At 41.5% G+C, this 24,923-nt stretch overlaps 1 protein-coding gene and 1 pseudogene across 1 annotated transcript; both read left to right on the forward strand.

Moving 5' to 3' along the window:
- The first annotated feature begins 914 nt into the window (after nt 1-914).
- LOC139942979 (serine/threonine-protein kinase greatwall-like) overlaps nt 915-24,923 on the forward strand; it is a 36,151-nt pseudogene continuing 12,142 nt past the window's right edge.
- On the forward strand, nt 10,924-12,081 carry LOC139943355 (melatonin receptor type 1A-like). Its single transcript, XM_071940185.1, has one exon. The coding sequence runs from the start codon at nt 10,924-10,926 to the stop codon at nt 12,079-12,081; it is 1,158 nt and encodes a 385-aa protein (XP_071796286.1).

A 24,923-nucleotide genomic window follows, 5' to 3' on the forward strand; every position in this document is an offset into this window, starting at 1 on the left:
GTTTGTGTACATTGTATACACGCACAGTTTACGTCAACTTCTAATGGGTGCCTGCTTACGCCGTCGCATCTAGCCCCGCCTTCAAAATCGTCAGAGCATTAACTTTTACACGAGAGGAAAGCCCGTGCACATGGCAATCCTGTGGTGGTAAAAATTTGAAGATTGAGTGAGATACTGGGATCGAAATTACCCGTTGTACATCTTGTTTTTTTCTCTGACAGCTCTGTGCACAAAACTCCCATAGTGGAGGTTGTTGAAATCGTGTCTGAGCAACCCCGCTTACTTGAGCTTTTTCCTATCAAGAAGTGTGCAAGTCGCCCTAAACTTTTAACAAAAAGGATGCAGGACATGCCACGATGACTTAGGTACAAACTGCATCTCTCTTATTCCAGACCATTTGCTTAAAGTTTTAAATTATCCCGGCCCATTTTTTGAATGACTATTATTTTGGGTTGGGTTCCTGACTGTGCCGTGTTTTTGTGTACAATAGGCAAGCTACTAGTGTTACAGTCTTGGAATTATAGCAGTTAGTAGACCTACTTGGTCAAAAAACAATTATATAGTTTTTTACTCAAATATCCAGCGACATGTTGCTCATTATAAGTATTATCATAGTATAATTGTTTGTTCACCGAGAAAAAAAATATAAACAGAAATCATAATAGAAAATATGCCTGTTTTGACTTTGTAAAGTTCAACTGGCTAACATCACGTGTCATGATAAAAAAAAGTTACGTTTTTGTGAAACACCGCCCTCTTGTGTTTAAAGAATAATATTTTCGACTGGTTCCAGTTGCAGGTGTGTAGAAAGAAACATGTGTAAAAAGGGTATAACCAGATCAAAAATTATAAGCAGCGCGATGTTCAATTTTTGTGTGTTATCCAGAGGGATGTCATGGCGAAAAAACCTTGATTCTAGCTGATTATAATAAAGAAAACGTATGAATATTTTGTAATGGACACCAAAGAAGACACTGGAGAACCTTTCGGACGTCACAAATTTCCACAAACAGTGAAATTTAAGGACGAAAATGGATCAACCGTGACGCAGTCTGGCAGTGGCAAAGCAAGGGTATGAATCATTGTATGTGATTCTAGTTCTTGTTAAATTAATGTTAACGTTGTTGTCAATGTCATGTATTGACTCTAATATTTGGGGGGGGGGGTGGGGGGGGGGGGGGGGGTTGCGGTACCGTAATATTATATTTCAAAAATCTGATCTTCACTCTTGGATCAGGTGCAATAGTTCCAAACGGACAAATTTAATTGTGGTGCCCCCCCCCCCCCCCCCCCCCCGAAAAATGTGGACATAACTATTCATAATCATAAATTATAGGATTATTGGATAACTTTACTTATGCCTTAATGGCGCTGTATGGCGCCACCACTTTATCACTCATTTTTACAAAAAGGGATATCTCATTGAGGTAAATTAGGTAAATTTTCGGCATGGGGCCACAACTTTTTTATTCGAGGTTGTAGTATAAAACATTGTGAGAAACGGCTCCCTCTTAAGTGACATAGTTTTCGAGAAAGAAGTAATTTTCCAAGAATTGATTTTGAGACCTCAGATTTAGAATTTGAGGTCTTGGAAGCAACCATCTAAACGCACACAACTTTGTGTGACAAGGGTGTTTTTTTTTTTTTCATTATTATCTCGCAACTTCGACGACCAATTGAGCCCGAATTTTCACAGGTTTGTTATTTTATGCATATGTTGAGATACACCAAGTGAGAAGACTGGTCTTTGACAATTACCAATAGTGTCCAGTGGCTTTAATACTATAGGCTATATTCTTTTTAAGGAATCACCTGAAACACAGGGCTTGAAGGCTACTTCAAGGTGTGGCTACAATCAAGTTTTTCCATGGGCTGTTGACTCCTACACTGTACTCCTGGGGCGGAAACAGGTTTACCCCCTTTACAGTCCATGTAGGGATGTACATGTAGGTTTGGGTATCATCCATCAGAAACCTGGCTTGTAGAGCTTATAAAGCACTACATACCAACTTTCCCAAAGCAATTATGGTTAATTCATAAATACCCCAAACAGTTTCTCTACTCTATTGGTGGAGAGCGCGTCACGTGGGTGTGCATAAATCTTTTGTTAATGCCACTGGTGCTCGGTTTACGCACAATGAGCTGGCTACCGCATGTCGAGCGCGCAAGATTATCACGCGGAATGCGCAAATCATGGCTATTAGCGTGTAATCTAAGCCGCGCGTACACACAACTCACGCGCCTCGAACAGATTCTTCACAAAGTTTTGGAAAAAAATATTTCAAACCTCGAATTTTCAATTTTCAATTTACGTTTTTTAACAAAAGGGCATTTATTAATGGGAATAAAAGAGTAGTGACTTGTTCTTCAGCGTCCGTTTAAAACCTTGCAGGGCCGTTGCCGTGCGATAAAGGCCCTCACCTTCGGCTCGGGCCTGTATCACACGGCCGCCGACCCTGTCTGCTTTTAACTTATGTTGAAGAACTCGTCGCTACCCTTTTATTCCCTTAGTTAAGTGCCTTGCTGAAGGGTACAAGTGTTATGACCAGGATTCGAACCCACACTCTGCTGCTGCCAACACCAAAGCTTGGGTTCGGTGAACTATATTGCTAGGCCACGGCATGCGATGAAGATAAATAAGATACGCCTTATTTTTCGTGTAGGTGATGGAGTACATGATAGGAGGGGATCTTAAGTCACTGCTTCATGTCTGCTGTTATTTTGACGAAGACACTGCAGTTATGTACACAGCCGAGATCATACTTGCCTTGGAGTATCTACACAGCCATGGAATCATACACAGGTACTGAAACGGGGCCCAATTTCATAGAGCTGCTGAGCACAAAAATTTGCTTAGCATGACATTTGTTCCTTGACAATAACAGGATTAACCAAAAAAAAATTCACATGATTTTCAGGATAAGCAAACAACATCTGAATACCAGAAACAAGCATTATGCAACAAATGGAAATTTGGTTGGTAATCCTGTTTTTATCAAGGAAGAAATTTCGTGCTTAGCAATTTTTTGTGCTTAGCAGTTCTATGAAATTGGGCCCAGGTGGGCGGTGTTGAACTTGACAGCTTCGGCAGCGACGATTAAAAAAAGTATGTATTAAGAGTATATTTTTGCAAGTTCATCCCAAACAAGGCTAAACCCACTCTTGGTATGGGGCTACAAAAAGAAAAACTATTGAATGTGAAAATAACTCAGGGGAGCTGAAGGTAGGAATTGATTTTCCTCTTAAAACAGTCTAGATTGTAGGATGGGGGGAAACATGCACCAGGCAAGGAGTTCCAAAGAGATGCAGTACATGGGAAAAAAACGTTCGGAATAGCTCCTTGTTTTACATCTCATCTCAGAGTGTATGGGTTGTGCAGAAGCGGAGTGCTGAAAAGGACTGTGCCTAGTTTCATAGACCTGCTTTGATAGCATATAAATATTGAGTGGCTCGGAGTGGAATGGGAGGAATATTATCGCAAGGTAAAATTTGGACTGTTCCATTTCACGAGGCGAATTGGAACTGTCAAAATTTTACCTTGCGATAATATTCCTCCCATTCCACGAATTAAAGCCACTCAATATTTGTTTTATATAACTTACGTACACGTATAGATCCTTGTCATTTGATGTATTTCAAAAGTATAACATAAAAAATCACACAAACTGACAACCAAAAGTCATATAGCGCCTCGTAGCGGCACCAATGCACAAATTGGATCACAACCTTTTGCCGGTTAGCATAGTTTTGTTGTGCTTAGCTAGTTTTTGTACAGTTCTTTGTAAAAGAGCTGCGACCAACGACTCAAAAGGTGCTTTATTCTGTCACATTCTTACTCGTGGAGTCAGGACTGATTCTTCATTCCTGAAAGGGTAAGGCGGTGTTTTTTCTTTGACAGAACTTCCATAGTTTTTTTTTCTAAGACCTTTTTAAATTGCTAAGCAGTTTGTCTGAATCCTCTTGCAGGGACTTGAAGCCAGACAATCTTCTGGTAGCTGATGATGGCCATGTCAAGTTAACAGACTTTGGGCTCTCACAGATCACTCTCAATAGAAGTAAGTAATAAATATGGTATTTGAGGTACATGTATTGCATGGGGAGGTATCAATATTCTTGCTTGGTAGATTATGTTCTTTTGAGACCTTGCAGGCCTGATACTTCAAGGAGGCAACGAAGGCCATTGCATACTTGCTCCCTGGTCATTGCCTTGGTGCCCTTGAAATGCTCCGTAGAAACTTACAATTTCCCCATAGGGTGGCCTTTGCCCCTTTCCCAAAAAGAAAATTCCTTAGTGCCCTTGCCCTTCTAAAAACGGGAGACTTCTCTACTGTCAAAAAGAACTGTCGGCAATGACAACTACATGAACTTTAACTTTAGTGGATCAAGGGGACTTCTCGTTAACTTCACTACCTCGGATTGAGTTCTTAATTGATCTAAATGTTTCAACAGCTTGCTCTAGTCATTGTCATAGCGCTTTATCTACGGACGTCTGAAAGCACTTATTTACTTGGTTTTTTTTTGAAGTTCTGAATTATGAGATGTAGTTTTGAAGCACCTTGCAAGGGTTTACAAGGTGCTTTGGTGCATACAGCAGCCACTTCCATAAAATCCGGGGCTAACCTGTATTCTGAGGGAAAAGTGTAACTGAGTTTTTTTCTTCTAATTCTTCTTTTTTGTCTTCTTACAGGAATAAACGTGACAGATATTATGAGAACGCCGTCCTTACCGAGCACCAAGTCAGGTTGCAGAGATTACTTTCGGACTCCAGGACAACTTCTGTCTCTCACAACAACTTTTGCTTTCGTAAGTTGACTGGCTTTAGTTCGCATTATGGAAAAGCTCCATTAGAGCATGTTGAAGTTTGGCCACAACAAATCAGAAAATATACATTCTTTTTCAGTGAGGGAGTGTGTTTAAATTGAATTACTTGCCTAATTAAACTGAATGGATGAGCAATTAATTTGCTTAGGGCATCCAGCAGCTCTACTGGTTTGCTTACCAGAGTAAGGTTACCAGCCAAACTACCATGATGTGACAAGTACAACTTGTGACTGGTATCCTGCAAATTTCTGCTGAGAAAAGTTTTCTGCAATAGATCCCTTGCATGACGTGAAACGCTACACTGACGCTGAGCTCATTTTCACACACAAAGAACAGCTATCGTCTACTCTAATCATCTGGCTCTAGTGAGGTTGCTTTTTGAGCGTGTGACCTCACCTTGCTTAAGGTGCTCTATGAAATTGGGTTGTAGAACAATTTTATGAAGACCTCTAATTTTTTTTTTTTCAACAGAATCAAGGCTCTGTTGCAAACGCCAGACCGGCTCACCAGTCCCCTTTCACAACTCCGCTTACCGCGTTAGGGCGTTAGGTAACAAACCACACCACAGACCCTCGTCGTCAGAACGTTGCGGTAGTCGAGATAGATCATGCAGTTACCTCAGTACCATAGACTGTTCAAAAACCCACGTGCCAAAAGCGGACATCAGTAACAAACACGTTACGATTGTTGAAGAAGGTGGTCATGAAAATATTGGCGTTACCTCACCGATTGATAGCTGCTCAAAAGATGAAGTGTTCAATGAGAAGGAAAACAGCATTGGTATAATTGAGACGCCTCTGAATACTGGCGGGCGGAGACCTCTGGTGAAGAAAGATTGCAGTCTTGACTCAAACAATGTCGCCATGAGGTTGATGGAAAGTGTCTCCCCGGCGCCCCCAATTATGAAGCTGGAGTTTGACTCTTCCAGCAAGATCACATCTCCCGATCTCGGCTACGACAGCAAGGGTTCGCCAAGGAGCTTCTGTGTGCCTTCCAGTGACAATGTGGCGAGTGACGTCAGAGCAGACTCGTCTCTACATAGTCCTGGTAATGTCAAGTTGTCGACTCCGTTAACATCTCCGTGTTTTGGAGTGCAGCAATCAACGCCAGAAGGCACCTTCAGTAACCCCCAAAACCTGTCTTCTAAGATTCCCCACGAAGGGGTAAATGTCTCCACTTCACGGACATCGTACAGCACCGACAGCGATGAGTTCACAACCTCAGGGAGCTTCAAAAGTCCTGGTGTCGCACGTGGTCGGATTCTAACCTACGACTCAAGCGAAATGTTGCCGCCTGTTGGAGCTGGTGGAAGAAAACGCAATCGCTCCGAACTGTCGGTCATCAGCCCGATTGAGGACAAAACCAAAGGAGGGTTTTTTAGTGAGGGAGGTCACACTGGTCTGACGATGGAGATCAGCGCCATTGGGTTAGTGAACAGCTCCAAGACAGGTGTCCCGACACCTGCTTCCAACCTGTCTTCCTCGTCAATCAGTGAGAGTCTGGAAGACTCAGACCTCTCCAGGAGCTTAGACATCGGTGACACAGAAGAAGCAAGGAAAGCCAAGAGGAACAAGAGAAACGTCAGCTTTGGTCATGAGGTGGACACCGAAGACCTCACTCCCTCAGAACTTGTCCGACCTCGTATGAGCTTGGAAAGAATCGACAACTTATATAGACGAGAAACCTCTGGACCAATCGGATTTCAGTATGGACATTCATGATGAGAATGAGAGTGAGGGTAACCAATCGGCAGGCGGCATAGAATCAGGTGGTCATGATGTCACAATGGACGGGGCCAATAGGAAAGCAATGTTTGGGCCACCCAGGACTCCATTCAGGGTAAGTTAGAGATCATTTCAATAAGTGAAAATTCTCACTTTATATTTGCAAATTTTATTAAACCTGTCTGACAAGAACTACACTGGCTCCTTGAAAAACTTGCGAATCACATGTTTAACCTCATCACTTTCAAATCTGTCTATATATCTAGCGCGTGGTACCTTATCTGTTTTTAAAAAGAACTCTTTACAGATGCTTACATTATTACAATGTATACTACTATACACATAATGACTGGCAATGAGGTAACTAGTGTACGTCTATTCCCCCGAGGGACTTTGAGTCAAGAGAGGGCGCTGTAACCAGGCACTATTTCCAAAGACTTGCGCCCACTGGGGAACTAGTTCCCGCAAACACTAGTCTTGGTTCCAAGACCATTGGTGTTGCGCGGTCACACACAACCAACGTTCCGATTATGCACGGCAAAAACTGTCCACGCTTGTTATGAACGAACGCTAGCGGGCACTCTGTTTCTCTGATTTACAGATCTCACCATGTCCTGTGCTCTAAATCAGAGAAACAGAGCGCCCGCTAGCGTTCGTTCATTACAAGCGTGGACAGTTTTTGCCGTGCATAATCCGAACGTTGGTTGTGTGTGACCGCGCAACACCAATGGTCTTGGAACCAAGACTACGCAAACACGCGCGGGCGATCACTAGACTATATTAGTTCATCCCACGTGACCGTGTTTCAGCCAACCAGAGTACAGAACAAGCAAGAGGTGTTAAATGAATATATTCCTGTTCGTCTTCTTCGTTCTGTTGGCCAATCCCAACGGACTCCCAACTTCTTGTTCAACTTAATTTTATGGTCAAAGAGCTTTGCACTTTAGTTATGGAGCGACACATTCACCAAGCTGACTCTTCAGATTTTCAAGAGAATTCAAATGACTTATTTGGTGGAATCTTTGAATTTGTAACTAGTGCCTGATTTATCCCCAGTCGTGACACTTGTGTCCTTAAAGCCATTATACACTTTCGGTAAACAGTATTGTCAAAGTCCCACTGTTCGTGTATCACAACTTATATATAAATTAACAATCCTGTGGAAATTTAGGCTCAATCGGACATCGGAGTCGGGAGAAAATAACGGGAAAACCCACTCCTGTTTTCGCGTGTTTCGCCGTGTCATGACATGTGTTTATAACAAATCCGTAAGTCTCGCTAACGAGAATTTATCTTGTTTTACCTTTTTTCTCAAAAAGTAAAGCATTTCATGGACTAATATTTCAAGAGAAGTCTTTCACCATTACCTTCTGTAAACCCTGTAAATTATTTGTAATTCTGGGAATTTTTTTTTTTTTTTTTTTCTGTACCGAAAGGGTCCAATGGCTTTAAAGACACTGGACACTATTGGTAATTGTCAAAGACCAGTCTTCTCACTTGGTGTATCTCAACATACACATATGCATAAATTAACACACCTGTGAAAATTTGAGCTTGATTGGTCATCGGAGTTGCGCGATAACTATGAAAGAAAAAAACACCCTTGTAACACTAAGTTGTGTGCTTTCAGATGCTTGATTTCGAGACCTCAAATTCGAAACTTGAGGTCTCGACATCTAATTCGTGGAAAATTACTTCTTTCTCGAAAACTTCAGAGGGAGCCGTTTCTTACAATGTTGTATACTATCAACCTCTCCCCATTACTTATTACCAAGTGGGGTTTTATGATAATAATTATTTTGAGTAGGCCTAATTACCAATAGTGTCCACTGCCTTTAAGCAAGACACTTAAACATTGCCTTCGGGTGGGACGTAAAGCCATTGGTCTGATGTGTCGTGTAACGCATGTAAAAGAACCCAGTGCACTTATCTTAAAGAGAAGGGGTTTGCCTGGTCTGATCGAGAGCTAATTGCGCTACAGCACCTTGTGAAACATTTACATGGTGCTATCTAAGGATTAGGTCTCATAATTCAAACGTAGACCCACATACCTTGCAGGAAATACTGTATGTTATAGCGCCCGGAGCGTCACAGAGTGACGGACGTGTGTGCTACGAATAAGACGCAACAATTATTATTATGATGATTTCATTGACTTATGCTGTTTGTTGCGCATAGACATGATTATAGTTGACATAATTATATTACATATACACTTTAAATATTTGCCTTTTGCTGATAAACTTACCATGCTTTTAACAAAATGGATTAACAATTAGCCCATTTCCTGTGGAGGTGAGCAAATACAGAGAACTGTAATAAAAGTTGTTTAGCACCAATGTACATTCAAGAACTCATAATCATGAGATCACTCTTAATCAACTTACCCTCTCAGGAGTTTACAAGACCATACATTGCTGTCTCAGCCATCTAGGAAATCAAGGGCTACTTTATGTGATCGGGCATTTGTATACGCCGCTCCAATTGGAACATCTCCCACCTTGCATTAGACAGTCTTCTTCACTTAATTTAAATCTTAGTTAAAAACCCATTTGTTGACTTCACCCATTTAGTTCATCCTTGCTCTGTTTGTGTATTTTTTTTTTCTTCTCTGCATTTTTTTTTGTATTCCTTGTAAAACGCAGTAGAGTATATCTTTATAGGTCACTGCGCAATGTAAATTGCCGTGTTATTACTATTATTATAATAGGTACGTATTGCTTCATGGTCCCTTATAGTGTCAAAAATAAAAACGTCTTTCAGAGTGGTATTAAAAAAGTGGCCGCTTGAAGCTTTACGTGATATGGAAAATCTTCATGCACCAGCCAGGCTGCTCAGCTCATCCGACACCAAACTTCTGCACATTACACGCACACGCCATTCATGGGGAGCCTGGTCCTTCTCACACTTTGGCCCATCACTAACGAACGAACTCCCACAAAATCACCGACACATCACTACCTATTCCAGCTTCAAAACCCATTTTAGAATGAATTTTTGTGCTTAGCCATGTAGCTCTTTTGCAAACTTGCTTCTGCATCTCTCCTGTGCCAAGAGTGTCTTTAAGTTTTAGACAGACGTGTCGCATTATAAATTGCCACTATTATTTTTAGTAAAATATGAAGATGTCATGGTCTCTTTTGTTCCGGTCATTTTCCTTGAAGACGAGCAGAGTAGACTGTTTCGAAATGCCGAGACCAAAACGTTTTCAGAATCAGCGTGTCCCTTTGAAATGTACACTATAGCTGACGACATGAGATTCGGTATAGTGCTCGATGTTTAATTGGTTTTTAAAGCCAATTAAAAACGACACCCCGTCTTTGCCTAAGTGAGGCCGACTGGTGTAGTCCTCTTTGCAATTATCGAAAGTCCTCTTTGCATTTAGCTTCCTTTTAAAGTAATAATTAAACTCAACACGGATGTGTATAGTTTACAAACACACTTGAAACTTGTGTGTTTGCTGATATACTTACTATGCTTTTAACAAATGGGTTAACAAACAGCCAATTTGTTATTGATATAGCAAATGCCGAGAATGTTGACATAATTACGTTTTGCAAAATGGCCTGTTAGTTTCAAACACAAAAAACGTCAACCTGTTTGTAACTACATAGACGAAGGAGAATTATGACACCCGAACATAGAGTGCAGTTTAAGAAGACGTGTGCCCACAGTTTGCCTCATTTCTCCATTAGCTTTTAGGGCAGTTTCGAGATTTACCCAGACTATCATCTGATGCTAACACCAAGCTTCTTTTGAACAGAACAACTGGACACCGAACACGAGTAACTTTTGAAAACACGCAGCCAGGTAACGACCGATGAACACGGGCTCTGACCAGGGTCCACATAGGTGAAAGGCAGGGACAGGAACCACCGAGGCAACCCTGGGCTGCTCAACCCTATGCTTCTTGTGAACAGAGCTGGACACCTAACATTAGTAACTTTTGAAAACCCACAGCCAGGTAGCGACCAATGAAATCACAGTTCATATGCTCCGGTCCATGCTCTAACCAGGGTCCACAGATGTGAAAGGCAGGGACAGAAGCTACTGAGGCAACCCTGGGCTGCTCAACCCGATGCCTCATGTGAACAGAGCTGGAAACCCAACACGAGTAACTTTTGAAAACACGTGGCCACTTAGCAACCGATGAACACACAATCCATATGCTCCGGTCCGGGCTCGAACCAGGGTCCACAGATGTGAAAGGCAGGGACAGAAACTACTGAGGCAACCCTGGGCTGCTCAACCCGATGCTTCTTGTGAACAGAGCTGGAAACCTAACATGAGTAACTTTTGAAAACGCCAGATACCGACCGATGAAAACACAGTCCAAATTAAACTCTTGATATTGCTTAGGTTGCAGTTAAACTTCACCATGGAACCGATAGAATGCAGTTTAAATGATACATTGAACCTCACTACTAACGGAGCTCTCATATTGCTTTATAATTCTACAGACAAAGTCGTAATACCTGTTATTCTACCAGTTATATTTGCCCTGTGTCTTCTCTTCAACTTTATTTTTCTGTTTGCAGTTTTCCGTGTTTCTGAGGTGAGATCGGACACGACTGTTTATTTGATACACTTGGCATTGGCTGACTTTATATTTATGTTCAGCCACGTATGCTTTTACATGTTGTCATTTCTACGGTCTCCAGTGAAAGGCCATTTATCATTCACCCATCCCATGGAGTGCGTGTTGTCAATCGTGTCTATAATAACTGGGTATGTCTCATCGATTGCACTCGTAACTATGATGTCATTTGAGAGATATCTTGCTATCTGCCATCCTCTAAAGCATCTTAAAATCCGTGGTCGAGAACGCACCCTGAAAATCATTGCTTTTTGTTGGTTGATTGGGTTTATCTGGAGTGTTGCGGTAACACCTAGTCATGCAACTCTTCAAACGACATGTGTACGTTGGCCGGATGATGACGCCTACCAAATGTTCCCGTCAGCTCTAACGTCTTGTACATTTATAGGTTCGTGGGCTTATCACTACAGTCAAGCCATCGTGATTCTTCCCTGGTTCATTTCAATGTTTAGCAACGGGTACATGTATGCGCGCATCATACAGGCACTTAACAAACGCAGGGGTGCCAATGGTAGAACAGAGACAGACAGGAAAGCCGTGCAAATCCGCAACCAAGCTGCCAAAATGTTGATTGTCAACGGTGTGGTTTTCTTCATTTGTCAGTCTCCGTACACTTTCATCGTTCTCATTATCTGGATGTACCGTATAACTCAGATTGACAATCCAATTTATGAATTTCTAATTAATGGAGGTTCTTGGCTTATGTACTTGCCACAGTACATCAACACCATTCTTAATCCTGTGATCTACGGTGTGATAAACAGGCAATACCGAGCTGCCTTCGTTAGAGCCTTTCACCTGAAAGCCTCCACAACTAGACATCAACGCACACTGCACCCAGTCCATGCAATAAGTCCTACATCAAATACTGCTGCACAGCCAAGTTCAACTGAAGAAGGAGACAATGACACTGAATCTATGAAAGGAACCTGGCTATGATTGCGTCATTGCACCGTAACGTCAAGGTACCAAATCACCCTGTGCACCGTCACAGGGTAAGGCGATATCCGAATTGACGGCTACATAAATGGCTACGGCTGTTGCTAAGGACTTCCTATAAGTCAACGCATGTTGACGCTGATATCTAGCCATAGCCGTAGCGATATCCGCATTACGGGACACAGCCAAACATCGATCGTCTCAAATCAAAGGTATCAGCATGATTTTCGATTCTTATTTGAGTTATGTCACATCAATTGATATAAATTAGCGTTGAGGCAAGAAACTTTCACCAGCGGGATTCGAAACTCCGACCCCAGGTTACCATGCCAGTGTGACAAGAGTTTTTGCAACCCGGAGATGCACCCCATACAGACAATGACTTGTGTAACAAATGCGTCTATAAAAAAGCTAATATCCACGTCCGAATTTTTGTCGTCCATTACAGTTTATCGGAACTTAAACGGAAACAGAGTACATTCTTTCTCACACGGTTTTATTTGCTGTTTACCGGCTAAAAATAAGTGATGGTTGCAGTGTTCATGATATAAATAGTTTATTAGAATTAAAAGTAAACTTGTAGGTACAACCATGTAATAGTAAGCAAACATTCTGACAAAATTGTAGGGAGACCGCCATCTTAGGGATATAGATCATTTGGTATAGACCTTTATCACGCTATCACACTCTTGGTCATGTTCCCTATTTCCAATAACGGTATATGCTAACATTCAATGCTAAAACATTACACCAGACTATTATTTTGTTCACCCTCAGTTTGGTTAATGAGTTGAAATGGAGTAAAATCAAGATGGCCACACCGTGATAACGGTCTTTAGCGCTGAATTGTTGACCCGGAGGTCACAGCTTCTAATCCCGCTCTATTATGGTTGTTTTTTTGTTCGACAAAAAATTAACAACAAAACTCCCTTGAATGATATGAGATAACAGCATAAAACAAGTTGCACGTGAATATATTATTATAAAATGGTTGAAAGGCAATCCTTTAAATGCAGTGGGCACTATTGGTAATTGTCAAAGACTAGCCTTCACAGTTGGTGTATCTCAACATATTGGCCCTTATATTATATTACTTCTCTCTCCAAAACTATGGCACTTCAGAGGGAGCTGTTTCTGACAATGTTTTATACCACCAACCTCTCCCCATTACTTGTTTTATGCCAATAATTATTTTGAGTAATTACCAATAGTGTCCACTGCCTTTAAAGCGGCCAAGAGATACATAAATGAAACCCTACAAGGGGTAAAGCTAATGTATAGTACATGTATATAACATTGATAATAGTCAACTTTGACAGGTATAAAGTATAAACTACTTCTCCGTGTAACAAATTAAAGTGAATTAGCTTTGTGTAACGAGCTATAAGCACTCTGAAAACTCAAAAGTCCCAAGTTGACCCGGATTTTGAGTATTAGTGTACTGGGGCCAGGGCTTGATTTTCCAAAACACTGCAGATTCATTTTAAGGATGAGTTGTTGTCATTGCCACAATGACGTGTATTGTGACATCAAAATTTACTTAGGGATTTTTAATCTTAAACAGGTACTTGATATTTGTGATGAAGTAACAGAGCTTTTCGGGAACCTTTTTGAATAGCACTGGATAATTGGGTATTCAAATTGCTTATTTTTGTCACTATTCAAACCCATTATTATCATCATGTGAACTCAATTTCCTAATTGGTTTAAAAAATTTTTTAATGAATTCGGCAAAGATCACGACTTGCTGTTTTCGGTGAAGTAGGTCTTAAAACTCTTTGTGAAGTCAGCCCCTGGGACAGAATTTAGACTCATGAACATTTTTGATCTGGACATTTTCTTTGAGGAAAACGTTTGTTTCCTCAATGATAAAGTTACGTACAATATTTGCTCACGGTCTTAATTGTTTGAGTTCGGAAGTCACCATCTGATTGTTAGTACATGTCGACGGTTGATCGGCCATCCTCTCCAGCTTAACGGCGCGTTTGGCAACAGCGCGCTTAAAGGGACACACCGGCCGAATTGGGCTAAAAAATAGACTACAAAAAAGATCATGTATTCAAATTATTGCTACTAAAATAATGGTGAAAAAACGTAAGATTCGCATTCAAAGAGTCCGTGTAACGGAAGCTTGTTGTATGGCCCAACGGCTTGGAGCAATCTGAACGTAAGCCTCGGGGCATTATACCATACCGCGCATGCCGTGTCTCGTGGGGGGCTCGTGCGGGTCTCGCCGTTAGCTTGGGAGGGGTTGGAAGCCAGACATCAAAGTACATGTTTGTCATCGTGGGTTTGTCAGTCGGTACAACTTGTGTCGATTCCGTTATTTCTTATGATCGCAAAATGCTCTGTTTTGTTTCATGGCTCAGTTTCTTTTTGTTATGAGTTTTCAGATAATTAAAAAAGATTGATTATGTCAAAACGTAGGAATACCGCATTTTGTTAAATTGACAGTGTTATTGTGTGAGTAGCTTAAAAAATGTTTTACAAAAAAAGAAAGAGGATAACAAAAAACGGAGCTCCAATCAAAATAAAGGACAGGTGAAAAAGAATTTTTTTTAAAAGCTTGAAACAAAAATAATGATAAAAGAAATTCATCAAAGCATTATTTTGTCAAAAATTTTTAATTTTTTAATTCTGTGAATGAAGTGTTATTTTTAAGATTGTTGAGGTATTAATTGGTTCTGTTCCAAGCTACGCAGATACTCAGCTACGCTTACATTCCTTCGAATGAGTTACGCTATAATATCAACAGGTACGTTTTCAAGCCCGAGTCAAGCTACGATTGCTTGCTTACTTTCCAAAAGATAAGGTTACGTTCTAAGCTACACAGCTACTCAGCTCTGCTTACATTCCAAGTTTTGCTTGTGTTCCTTCAAGTAACGCTATGTTGAGTTATTATTATTATTAAAAAAAATGTAACTATATCATGTGACTCGCTCTAAACCAATGTAAAAGCAGAATTTTTGTAAGGGGTGTTATAATGAATTTTACTACTGAACTAGTCATGTCTCCAATAGTCGCGACTTGGACAACAGTATACAAATATTGACTGCTTCGAGTGCTATGGTTAAAACTATGACTCCCGAGGTGATCTCCGGAGCGTTCTATTTTCCCGAGGCGAAGCCGAGGGAAAATAGAACGCTACGGGGATCACCGAGGGAGTCATAGTTTTTAACCATTGCACGAGTAAAAGCAGTCAATATTTGTTTTATAACACCCCAAACATTTCTAATGACTGTACTGTTCTTACTACGTTACAGACCTGAATGCTACAATCCACGGACGACGCGAATACAGATTGCAAACACTTTTACTTACTGTGTTGCATGCAGTGTCGTGCAAACCGAAGTGGTTACAGACTATAAATTTATCATCCCAGTACACGCAACGGACGTCTGGGTACTGCACGCCATGTGCTAGTCTGTTGGACTAGCGCATGGCAAACCGACGCTCTATCACATGGCCGTCGTCTGGCAAAACTAAGACATGTCATGTGACGCGCTCTAAACCAATGAGCAGGCAGAATACTTGCAAGGGGTGTTATAATCACAACTAGTTGTTTAAGTCTTAAGATGCATTGCGGCAAGTTTTTTGCCGCAGGCGCAATAAAATTTATATTTGTGCTGAAAGTGTTAAAGAATTGTGTCACCAGTTGTCCTGTATAATTCAATAATGTTGTTGTGAATAGTTCTTAGACAATATCCCTGATGCCTTCAGCCATCTGAGATCTTCTGTTTTCCATCCTCTTGTAATTGAGCTCTTCAATTACGTGAATGATAAGTGGCTCCTGAGCAGTGTTTGGTCACCATCCACTAGTCCATCTTCAAACAAAGTATGCCCCCCAATGAGACGTGTAGGGGTGGCATCGACGACTCAACTTGAAGGCAGGTTGTGCGGGACTTAGCATGTACAAACTTGATCATCCCACTGATGTAGTAACAAAGCACAGTTGGTCCACATAAAGATGATGTCATCCCAGAGTCCAAGATGTGCAGGAATCAGTGACACTGCACAAGACAGAGTTGGGCCATAGGGTTGCCTGGTGCCAATAAGCTAACGCATACAGTCACTCGTGCCCCGCCGTCCCCGCCTCTGTTCAGCATTCATTCTTTTTTGGCTTTGGCCTCGGCCTGAAGCCCGTTCCGACCCTACAGGTGGACTCGACCCGAGCACCACATTCCCCCGCCAGTCGGCCTTGGGAGATACGGCCGATGGGGACGAGGTGACCCAGCTCCAGCAGCTTTCTCACGAGCTGCGGCTGGTGCAGCGGGATATGATCTGTGTCCTTCAGCTTCTGCAGTCACACAACCCAGCCCCCAAAAGAACGAAAGTCCTTCAAGCACTGGACCGCTGTGACTGGTCTACAATCCATCCCAGTGTTTCCAATGCTGGAGCAGATGGGTGCCGACCGTATCAATGCTATGGCGGGGGAGGCATCCAGGAAACCATACCAGAAAAGGGACTTGTCCTGTTATGGTTTCCAGGTGGCCAAACAATTTTGAGTCGTTTTTCTCTTTGCCTGCACTTTCGGACTTCGCAGAGGACAAATTGGAAGTGTAGTGGCCGAGCGGTTAAGATCACCAAATTCAAACTCTTGTGTTTCTGATCAGCAGAGTGTGGGTTGGAATCCCCAGCCATGACACTTGTGTCCTAAAAGCAAGACACTTGACCTTTGGGCCGTCCTTCGGATGGGACGTAAAGCCGTTGGTCCCATGTGTTGTGTAATGCATGTAAAAGAACCCAGTGCACTTATCAAAAAGAAAAAGTGTTTGCCCCGGTGTTCCTGGCTGTGGCTGCTTAATGCGCTGTATAAACCTAAATGCACCTTATAAACCCTTATAAGGTGCTAACTAATTGGGTCTCAAAATTCATCACTGCAATAACCTATATCTTTCTGAAAGTTTGTATATACTCAGCGCCTTGAGTACCTTGTTTGGTAGATTTGGCGCTATAAGACTTCGATATTATTATTAAATTGGCGGCTTCATATGCCAAGTCGGCCTCTGTGGATCAGACCTGAAACAAATTTGAGGACATCCTGCGCAAGGCTGACTCTGCCTCCTGTTTCTGAGGAGGACTTCGTCCTTCCTCCCCCTCCTGACCGAATATTTGGTGTTGGGTTGCAAGGAAGACAGGCAGACCTACTGACAGCGAGTTTTCATGGCTTAGACCCCGATCCCCGCACGGTGCAGTTCCCTCGTGTGTCGACTTTGGTCACTGCTTCCCATTGGGCTGGTGTCTTGGATGTACTGTTCCTCCCTCTCGGAGGATGCGCCAAAATGTTTTAATGCTCTTCCTCTCTTTGGCAGTGGTTTCTTTGCCCTCAATGGAACGCTGGGTCGCCCCTTGACAGACTCTTCTTCGACCAATGGAAGACTGGGTCGCCCCTTGACTGGTTCTTCTTCAACCAATGAAACACTGGGTCACCCCTTGACTGACTCTTCTTCGACCAATGGAAGACTGGGTCGCCCCTTGACTGGTTCTTCTTCAACCAATGAAACACTGGGTCACCCCTTGACTGACTCTTCTTCAACCAATGGAAGACTGGGTCGCCCCTTGACTGGTTCTTCTTCAACCAATTGAACACTGGGTTGCCCCTTGACTGTCCCGCTTGGCAGCCTGTGTGCCTCCCGCGGCTTAATCTTCGTACTGTGTAACGGGGGTCATCAATCTGCACCAGTAAACACAAAGACGCAAAAAAGACAATCCTATAGAGCCCTGTTTCAATCGAAGTAACGAGGCGTGTGCACTCGATAGGGGTAATAACACACCCGTTACAGCCCTCGATTCCCCTGCGAACCTCGATGGCAAATAAAGGGCTGTACTGTATCTTCAACCCCGGCTCGTGACAAAAAGGTTTTTAGTTCTTCATGAAAATGCAATTCTGAGTTCTTGAGGTTTTTGGTCCTTCATGAAATTATAGACCGTTCTAAGCAAGCAAGTGCTGCACGCTGCATATGGCTGCGCCGCCCTTGCTGTGTCGCGGCAATGCAATGTTTTGTACACGACAGCATTGGTTTTTAAGTTAACACATTTTCCTTGAAAGGAATTCAGTTTCAATTTTACTTTACTTGCACTCCAATTCCCTTCCACTCACAAAGTATTATAAGTAAAATGGATTTTGTTGTTACCCCAAAAATTACTTAGTAATGAGCAATAGAGAGCTGTTGATAGTAAAGAACATTGTGAGAAATGACTTCCTCCAAAGTAACATTGTTTTTGAGGAAAGAGGTAATTTCTCACTCAACGGGCCTGAAGCCTTTTATACATTGGTAAGCATTGAAAACACACACATTTTTGCAACAAGAATAATTTTTTCTTCCATTATTTGTATGCAACATTCATGACTACCAATTGAGCCCAAATTGAGCTCCCTTTGAAGTAATGTAGTTTTTTAGAAAGAGCCAATTTCATACTCAATTATTAAAAGACTTCAAGCCTTTATTAGGCATCTGTGAAGGGTTGACCAATTGAGTAAACAAATTTCAACAGATTTGTTATTTTATGCATGTCTTAGGGTACACCAAATGAGAGTACTGGTCATTGCCAACTACCAAAGGTATCCAGTGCCAAGATTAACCTTCTTTTTTTTTTTACAAACATGAGCAAACTTTTGTCAACAATGTTTTAGTATAACGTTGTTTTCAGAAGAGGTAATTGCCCACTAAACATTTGAATCTGAGAACTAGCTTTTCTCGAGCAATTAAAAACATAGGATTCAAACTGTCTCTAGCTACTGGGCAATCTCAGCAGTCTAGTTGGTAAGACACTGCTCTAGAATTATAAGGGTCATGGGTTTGAATCCCAGTCGTATGCCTGTGATATTTGTTCACAAGACTCGGGTAAGTTCTGAGAATACAGTGCTAAACACTCATTGGTCTACATGGTCTATGGGTAAAAACCAAAATTGTTACTCTTAATCCCTGATGCAGTATCGTTGCGGTACTCGCTGCCATAACAGAGGTTTCGAACTGCCTCTAGCTACCGGGCAACCTCGGTAGTCTAGTTGGTAAGACACACCACGACGCAGGGAGTGACATCATGGCTCGGGTAGTGACATCATTGCAGCTATCAGTCGGAACCTGGAAGACCTTGGATAGGTGTGTTATGGTAAGAGGGCAGTGAGATATGACATTTCCAATGGTAAGTTGACTAACACAAAGCATATTTATGATAATTATTGAGATTTAAACGGATTAATTTCAATCTGAAAGATCAATCATTACCAAATTTATACCAGTACCAAATCCTGCATAGAAATCCTTCAATTCAATTCAACTCAACATCTATTTCCGAGTTGAACATTAAGGTCTTTTTAGCAAAGATATGTTAAGAACTATTGAATAATAATTACATGAGACACAATAAAAAAAGAGGCAACTATACTTCTATCTTAAATACTTTATGTGTCAAGAAATTAGCATTTGAAGAAATCATGTTGCTTATTTTGGTTGCTCTGTTCAAATTCAGCCTAGTGTTAATGTGGACATAGTCAATACAAACTAAAACTATATAACACAATCACAAAAAAAAAACTGTTTGTAATTGAATGAGCCTTTCTAGTTGTAGTTTTTATGATGTTCTAACACGGGGCAGTCTTTATGCTTTTTGGAAGAATATTCCACAGGTTCAACGCTCGTAGATTCACATCAGAGGTGTGTGTTGCTGTAAGAAGAATGGCGTCTACTCTTTATCAAGTTACAGACTGGAACCTTGGGGTAGGACTCTCTCTATTTACTTACGCTTGATAACTCAATCTAAATGTGGGCCTGTAATTTGAACCATGAATCTATGTTTAAATTACTATCCATTAACCAAAACTTTTACCAAAAAATATTCTGCGTAGTTATGAGCAAGTACCTTGAAGAATTTAACCTTAAGTCAGAAATGCTAATGTTTTGTTTGCAGTCAAACCTAGATTATTTTGTTGTAAAACCTTCAAAGACTTCAACATTAGCCCCAGTGGTGCAATATCGGACCAAATGACATTGCCTATTTTTCTTCATGTATTTGTAGCATAATTATGTAAAGTGTTCTTCAATCAAAGAACTATTTGTGTGGTTATCATGTCTCAAAAGTGTTATCTGATTTGTTTTTTTTAGTACTGATGATGGAGTGACATCATAGTGTTGGAGTGACATCATTGCAGCTATCAGTTGGAACCTGGAAGACCTTGAATATGTGTGTTATGGTAAGACGGCAGTGAGATGTGACATTTCCAATGGTAAGTTGACTTACACAAAACATAATTGATAACTATTGAAAATAATGGGTGCCTGCTCACGCCGTCGCATCTAGCCCCGCCTTCAAAATCGTCAGAGCATTAACTTTTACACGAGAGGAAAGCCCTTGAACATGGCAATCCTGTGGTGGTAAAAATTTGAAGATTTAGAGAGATACTGGGATCGAAATTACCCATTGTACATCTTGGGTTTTTTCTCCGACAGCTCTGTGCACAAAACTCCCATAGTGGAGGTTGTTGAAATCGTGTCTGAGCAACCCCGCTTACTTGAGCTTTTTTCTATCAAGAAGTGTGCAAGTCGCCCTAAACTTTTAAGAAATGGATGCAGGGACATGCCACGATGACTAAGGTACAAACTGCATCTCTCTGGCATTTTTAGTTCCAGAGTTATCCCACAGCATTGCTGAAAGTTTTTAATTGTCCAGGCTGTTTTTTGATTGACTATTAATTTTGGTTGGGTTCCTGTCTGCGCCGTGTGTTGTGTCAATTGTATATACGCAAATTGTACGTCAATTTCTAATGGGTGCCTGCTCACGCCGTCGCATCTAGCCCCGCCTTAAAAATCGTCAGAGAATTAAGTTTTGTACGAGAGGAAAGCCCTTGAACATGGCAATCCTGTGGTGGTGAAAATTTGAAGATTGAGCAAGATACTGGGATCGAAATTACCCGTTGTACATCTTGTTTTTTTCTCCGACAGCTCTGTGCACAAAACTCCCATAGTGGAGGTTGTTGAAATCGTTTCTGAGCAACCCCGCTTACTTGAGCTTTTTTCTATCAAGAAATGTGCAAGTCGCCCTAAACTTTTGAAAAAATGGATGCAGGGACATGCCACGATGACTAAGGTACAAACTGCATCTCTCTAACATTTTTAGTTCCAGAGTTATTCCAGAGCATTGCTGGAAGTTTTAAATTGTCCGGGCCTATTTTTTGATTGACTATTATTTTTGGTTGGGTTCCCTGACTGCGCCGTGTGTTTGTGTACATTGTATACACGCACAGTTTACGTCAACTTCTAATGGGTGCCTGCTCACGCCGTCGCATCTAGCCCCGCCTTCAAAATCGTCAGAGCATTAACTTTTACACGAGAGGAAAGCCCGTGAACATGGCAATCCTGTGGTGGTAAAAATTTGAAGATTGAGCGAGATACTGGGATCGAAATTACCCGTTGTACATCTTGTTTTTTTCTCCGACAGCTCTGTGCACAAAACTCCCATAGTGGAGGTTGTTGAAATCGTGTCTGAGCAACCCCGCTTACTTGAGCTTTTTTCTATCAAGAAGTGTGCAAGTCGCCTTAAACTTTTAAGAAATGGATGCAGGGACCTGCCACGATGACTAAGGTACAAATTGCATCTCTCTGGCATTTTTAGTTCCAGAGTTATTCCACAGCATTGCTGAAAGTTTTTAATTGTCCGGGCCTATTTTTTGATTGACTATTATTTTTGGTTGGGTTACCTGACTGCGCCGTGTGTTTGTGTCAATTGTATACACACACAGTGTACGTCAATTTCTTATGGGTGCCTGCTCACGCCGTCGCATCTAGCCCCGCCTTCAAAATCGTCAGAGCATTAAGTTTTATACGAGAGGAAAGCCGTGAACATGGCAATCCTGTGGTGGTAAAAATTTGAAGATTGAGTGAGATACTGGGATCGAAATTACCCATTGTACATCTTGTTTTTTTCTCCGACAGCTCTGTGCACAAAACTCCCATAGTGGAGGTTGTTGAAATCGTGTCTGAGCAACTCCGCGGGTTTGAGCTTTTTCCTATCAAGAAGTGTGCAAGTCGCCCCAAACTTTTAAGAAATGGATGCAGGGACATGCCTCGATGACTAAGGTACAAACTGCATCTCTCTGGCATTTTTAGTTCCAGAGTTATTCCAGAGCATTGCTGAAAGTTTTTAATTGTCCGGCCTATTTTTTGATTGACTATTATTTTTGGTTGGGTTCCCTGACTGCGCCGTGTTTTTGTGTCAATTGTATACACGCACAGTGTACGTCAATTTCTAATGGGTGCCTGCTCACGCCGTCGCATCTAGCCCCGCCTTCAAAATTGTCAGAGCATTAAGTTTTATACGAGAGGAAAGCCCTTTAACATGGCAATCCTGAGGTGATAAAAATTTGAAGATTGAGCGAGATACTGGGATCGAAATTACCCGTTGTACATCTTGTTTTTTTCTCCGACAGCTCTGTGCACAAAACTCCCATAGTGGAGGTTGTTGAAATCGTGTCTGAGCAACCCCGCTTACTTGAGCTTTTTCCAATCAAGAAGTGTGCAAGTCGATCTAAACCCTTAAAAAATGGATGCAGGGACATGCCAGGATGACTGAGGTACAAATTGCATCTCTCTGGCATTTTTAGTTCCAGAGTTATTCCACAGCATTGCTGAAAGTTTTTAATTGTCCGGGCCTATTTTTTGATTGACTATTATTTTTGGTTGGGTTACCTGACTGCGCCGGGTGATTGTGTACATTGTATACACGCACAGTTTACGTCAACTTCTAATGGGTGCCTGCTCACGCCGTCGCATCTAGCCCCGCCCTTAAAAATCGTCAGAGCATTAAGTTTTATACGAGAGGAAAGCTCTTGAACATGTTGAACATGGCAATCCTGTGGTGGTAAAAGTTTGAAGATTGAGGGAGATACTGGGATCGAAATTACCCATTGTACATCTTGTTTTTTTCTCCGACAGCTCTGTGCACAAAACTCCCACAGTGGAGGTTGTTGAAATCGTTGCTGAGCAACCTCGCTTACTTGAGCTTTTTCCTATCAAGAAGTGTGCAAGTCGCCCTAAACTTTTAAGAAAAGGATGCAGGACATGCCACGATGACTGAGGTACAAACTGCATCTCTCTTATTCCAGACCATTGCTTAAAGTTTTAAATTATCCCGGCCCATTTTTTGAATGACTATTATTTTGGGTTGGGTTCCTGACTGTGCCGTGTTTTTGTGTACAATAGGCAAGCTACTAGTGTTACAGTCTTGGAATTATAGCAGTTAGTAGACCTACTTGGTCAAAAAACAATTATATAGTTTTTTACTCAAATATCCAGCGACATGTTGCTCATTATAAGTATTATCATAGTATAATTGTTTGTTCACCAAGAAAAAAAAATATCAACAGAAATCATAATAGAAAACATGCCTGCGTTTTGACTTTGTAAAGTTCAACTGGCTAACATCACGTGTCATGATAAAAAAAAGTTACGTTTTTGTGAAACACCGCCCTCTTGTGTTTAAAGAATAATATTTTTGACTGGTTCCAGTTGCAGGTGTGTAGAAAGAAACGTGTAAAAAGGGTACCAGATCAAAAATTATAAGCAGCGCGATGTTCAATTTTTGTGTGTTATCCAGAGGGATGTCATGGCGAAAAAACCTTGATTCTAGCTGATTATAATAAAGAAAACGTATGAATATTTCGTAATGGACACCAAAGAAGACACTGGAGAACCTTTCGGACGTCACAAATTTCCACAAACAGTGAAATTTAAGGACGAAAATGGATCAACCGTGACGCAGTCTGGCAGTGGCAAAGCAAGGGTATGTATCATTGTATGTGATTCTAGTTCTTGTTAAATTAATGTTAACGTTGTTGTCAATGTCATGTATTGACTCTAATATTTTGGGGGGGGGGGGGGGTGGGGGGTGGGGGGTTGCGATACCGTAATATTATATTTCAAAAATCTGATCTTCACTCTTGGATCAGGTGCAATAGTTGCAAACGGACAAATTTAACTGTGGTGCCCCCCCCCCTCCAGAAAAATGTGGACATAACTATTCATAATCATAAATTATAGGATTATTGGATAACTTTACTTATGCCTTTATGACGCTGTATGGCGCCACCACTTTATCACTCATTTTTACAAAAAGGGATATCTCATTGAGGTAAATTAGGTAAATTTTCGGCATGGCGCCACAACTTTTTCATTCGAGGTTGTAGTATAAAACATTGTGAGAAACGGCTCCCTCTGAAGTGACATAGTTTTCGAGAAAGAAGTAATTTTCCAAGAATTGATTTCGAGACCTCAGATTTAGAATTTGAGGTCTTGGAAGCAACCATCTAAACGCACACAACTTTGTGTGACAAGGGTGTTTTTTTTTTTTTCATTATTATCTCGCAACTTCGACGACCAATTGAGCCCGAATTTTCACAGGTTTGTTATTTTATGCATATGTTGAGATACACCAAGTGAGAAGACTGGTCTTTGACAATTACCAATAGTGTCCAGTGGCTTTAATACTATAGGCTATATTCTTTTTAAGGAATCACCTGAAACACAGGGCTTGAAGGCTACTTCAAGGTGTGGCTACAATCAAGTTTTTCCATGGGCTGTTGACTCCTACACTGTACTCCTGGGGCGGAAACAGGTTTACCCCCTTTACAGTCCATGTAGGGATGTACATGTAGGTTTGGGTATCATCCATCAGAAACCTGGCTTGTAGAGCTTATAAAGCACTACCTACCAACTTTCCCAAAGCAATTATGGTTAATTCATAAATACCCCAGACAGTTTCTCTACTCCTATTGGTGGAGAGCGCGTCACGTGGGTGTGCATAAATCTTTTGTTAATGCCACTGGTGCTCGGTTTACGCACAATGAG

The sequence above is a fragment of the Asterias amurensis genome, chromosome 10, assembly GCF_032118995.1.
Source record: "Asterias amurensis chromosome 10, ASM3211899v1".
Taxonomy (NCBI): Eukaryota; Metazoa; Echinodermata; class Asteroidea; order Forcipulatida; family Asteriidae; genus Asterias; species Asterias amurensis.